Consider the following 3,165-nt stretch of genomic DNA (forward strand, 5'->3'; position numbering starts at 1 on the left):
ACGGAACCAACTTAACCTAACCATTAGTGTTTACGGTGGCTCGGGGTCGACGGAACCACCTTAACCTAACCATGATGGTTTACGGTGGCTCGGGGTCGACGGAACCACCTTAATCTAACCATTAGGGTTTATGGTGGCTAGGGGTCGACGGAACCAACTTAACCTAACCATGATGGTTTACGGTGGCTCGGGGTCGACGGAACCACCTTAATCTAACCATTAGGGTTTACGGTGGCTAGGGGTCGACGGAACCAACTTAACCTAACCAACATGGGCTTCCAATGCATGATATAACATAACCATATAATATTCCAGTGCTAACATAACCATCAAATAGTCTTCCAATGCTAACATAATCATCTAATATAAAAATATAAAACCTATTGCAAGAGAAATCATAACTTTTAGTCTACATCTCATGGCACAGAATATCTGATCCATCTTCCAATGCATGATATATCATCATTTCAAGTCTAGCCAACATAACACACAATACTTACTGGAGTTCAACATATTATAGGGTACACAGCAGGTCCATCACAAATACATAGTGGAGTTTGAGTTTAAATGCATAGTTCATCCTTTTCTCACAAAAGGATGAAAAGCATATCTACTACATACATACACAGACATAGTTCACAATTAGTAGAGCCATACACTACACAACCATCATGCCCAAAAGGTCAGCATTACCCACTAGTCTCATATTCATTTTCTTCACTTCTCTAAGATGGCCTGGATCCCCTTGATCTTCTCCTTCAGCTTCTCCTCTGCCTTCATCAGCTCAGCAATCTGAAGCTTCAACTCTAGCTTCTCTTGGGTGAGCTTCTCCTCAGACTTTGTGAGCTCTGCATTCTTCAACTCCAAGTTCATCTTATCTTCACTAAGCAATTGCTTGTCTTTAATATGCTTCAACTTCAAGTTCTGGATGACTGTTGCTTGTGCTCTTGTCAGGTTCAGTAGCACTTCATAATTCTGCTTAAGCTTCTCAAACTCTGCATCTTTCTTTGCCATCTGTGCCTTCATATCAGCCACCAGTTCACTTCTGCATTGCTGCTGATATGTAAGGTTATCCTGCAGATATCTGAAATCCACCACCCTGTCCTCCTGGAAGCTCATAAGTTGATGCACATCTTGGACTAACTTGTCATAGTTGGCCTCCAGCTTGTTCTTCTCTTCTGTCAGATGGTGGATAGTGAAAGAACTTTCAAGATTATCATTCACCCTAGCACTCTTGCTATCTTCAACCATGGCCCACAGCTTCAACAATGCATTTTGCATTGTTGGGGGCCACTGGTGATCAACCCATTCAACAAACCCACAATTCTGCCCTTCCTGCAAAAAGGCAAAAAGATAAAAAAAATAAACATGTTACTTCAGAAGCACAGGTAAATAACTAGTGCAAAGCAATAACACTGTACATTGGTAATAATAGCACCACTAAGCTACACTAGTAATTGAGATGTACCTACCCACTAAATAACAGCATGACAAATTACAGCACCACTCAGCTACAGCTTTGAACTAGATTTTGCTAATCAGCTACAAAACAAGAGAGAGCAATCTCAAACTGCAAATTTGGTGAACTGCCAAAGCATATGCAGTACATACTATCCATTCAACTGGATATTTCAAGTAATTAGATACATAACAGCAGGTCCATCCCAACATAAAAGTTACAGTTCACTCAATATTTAGTTCCAAACAGGACCAAAAATAACAGGAACATAATTAACAGTAGCACTGTCATTCAACTGAGTACTCCATTCTACTACATAAAAATGCCACAACAGCAACAGTAAACCTGTAGAAACCTCAAACTGATTATTTCACATGATAGCAAGAACAATGCCACTGCAAAATAACAGTACCACTGTCATTAAACTACACAAGCTACTGTTGTTGCAAAAATGAATATGCCCTTAATAATCAGGCCTTGTACTCATGTTCACTCATGTTCAATATGGCACTGTCAAACCAACAATAATATGACACTATCAACCTATATATAATATCCCACTATCAGCATAGAATTCATACCGGCTCTGCACATGCTAGGAACCTTCTCCCTGTGTCTGTTCCTTCAAATGCGACAAGCCTCTCAGATGCCTTGCCGTGCTTCTCACATGGCGACATCGTTTCCAGCTCAAGCCCCTGGTAATCTGGATCTTCAACGCTGAAAGGGACCTGCCGAAGCTCGTACAATCAAAATGCCCAAATCAAAACCCAGTGAAATCAACCAAATCAAAAAGGCCCAAATCTGAAACCCTAACCCTAGACCTAGCTCAAGGAAAATCACCTGGTTAAGCCCGTCCGTGGATGAGGTCGAGTGCATGTACGGCAGGCTGGATGTGTCCTCACTGCTTTCGTCTTCGAAAACCATGGCGGGCGGCGGCGCTCCGCTCCGGCAAAGCTGCCGGCGGTGACGAGGGCGACGAGAGAGGAGCAAGGAGGGAGGCAGGAGCGAGGAGGAACAGAGTGGAGCATGGGCCAGTCCGGTTCGAGCCGGACCGCACCTATCGAGCGAGCGGGCGCGTGCCGATTCGCCAGCGTGGCATCTGACGCGCGGGCCCGGGCAGTCAGTTCCAGCGTCAATACGTACAAATATAAAGTTTAGCCCGATTTGCAACGGTTCGGTCCAAACATGGTACTGACACGTAAAATTTTTCAAAACTGGTACCAATTCGCCACCACGGCCCCAATTGTGGTACTATCGTGTAATTAACTCCGTTTTATCGCTTGGCTCTAGGGCTTCTTTTACCTGGAGCCCAATTTGTAACAAACTGAGCGACGAGTCACTTTGCTGCACGGTGGGTCAACAATTGTGCCGGGTCCAGTGGCAGTCACCTAGAAAAGTAACCAAAAGGTGAGAAATCTAGTAAGCCTGGCCCCCCACACGCACGATGCATCAGTGAGACGACACGGAGTCAGCCAGGCCCCTGTGTCGCGCCTGCGCGCATGATGCATCGGTCAGCCCAGCCTTTCTCTCCAAACGAGCCGGTGGCTGGGTGAGACGGGCAACACAGCAGCAATCGACACTGATGCACGGGCCCAGGAGGAAACAGGGACCGCTGATCAGAGGGCCAAGAAGGGAACCATGGTATAACAACGATCCGCAGAAAAAGGCAATGGTACAATGCACGACGTAGGAGTCAACCACCGGCC

The 3,165-nt window shown here is 45.3% G+C and overlaps 1 protein-coding gene across 1 annotated transcript; it reads right to left on the minus strand.

Annotated features, from left to right (window-relative positions):
- Positions 1-481: 481 nt before the first annotated feature.
- LOC123115891 (uncharacterized) lies at positions 482-2,208 on the minus strand. Its single transcript, XM_044536948.1, has 2 exons — positions 2,041-2,208; positions 482-1,335 (listed from the first exon to the last, which is right to left on the minus strand). Exons 1-2 carry the CDS (start codon positions 2,134-2,136, stop codon positions 718-720), a joined length of 714 nt encoding a protein of 237 aa, XP_044392883.1. The 5' UTR covers positions 2,137-2,208; the 3' UTR covers positions 482-717.
- Between the last annotated feature and the right edge of the window lie 957 nt (positions 2,209-3,165).

The sequence above is a fragment of the Triticum aestivum genome, chromosome 5B (assembly GCF_018294505.1).
Source record: "Triticum aestivum cultivar Chinese Spring chromosome 5B, IWGSC CS RefSeq v2.1, whole genome shotgun sequence".
Taxonomy (NCBI): domain Eukaryota; kingdom Viridiplantae; phylum Streptophyta; class Magnoliopsida; order Poales; family Poaceae; genus Triticum; species Triticum aestivum.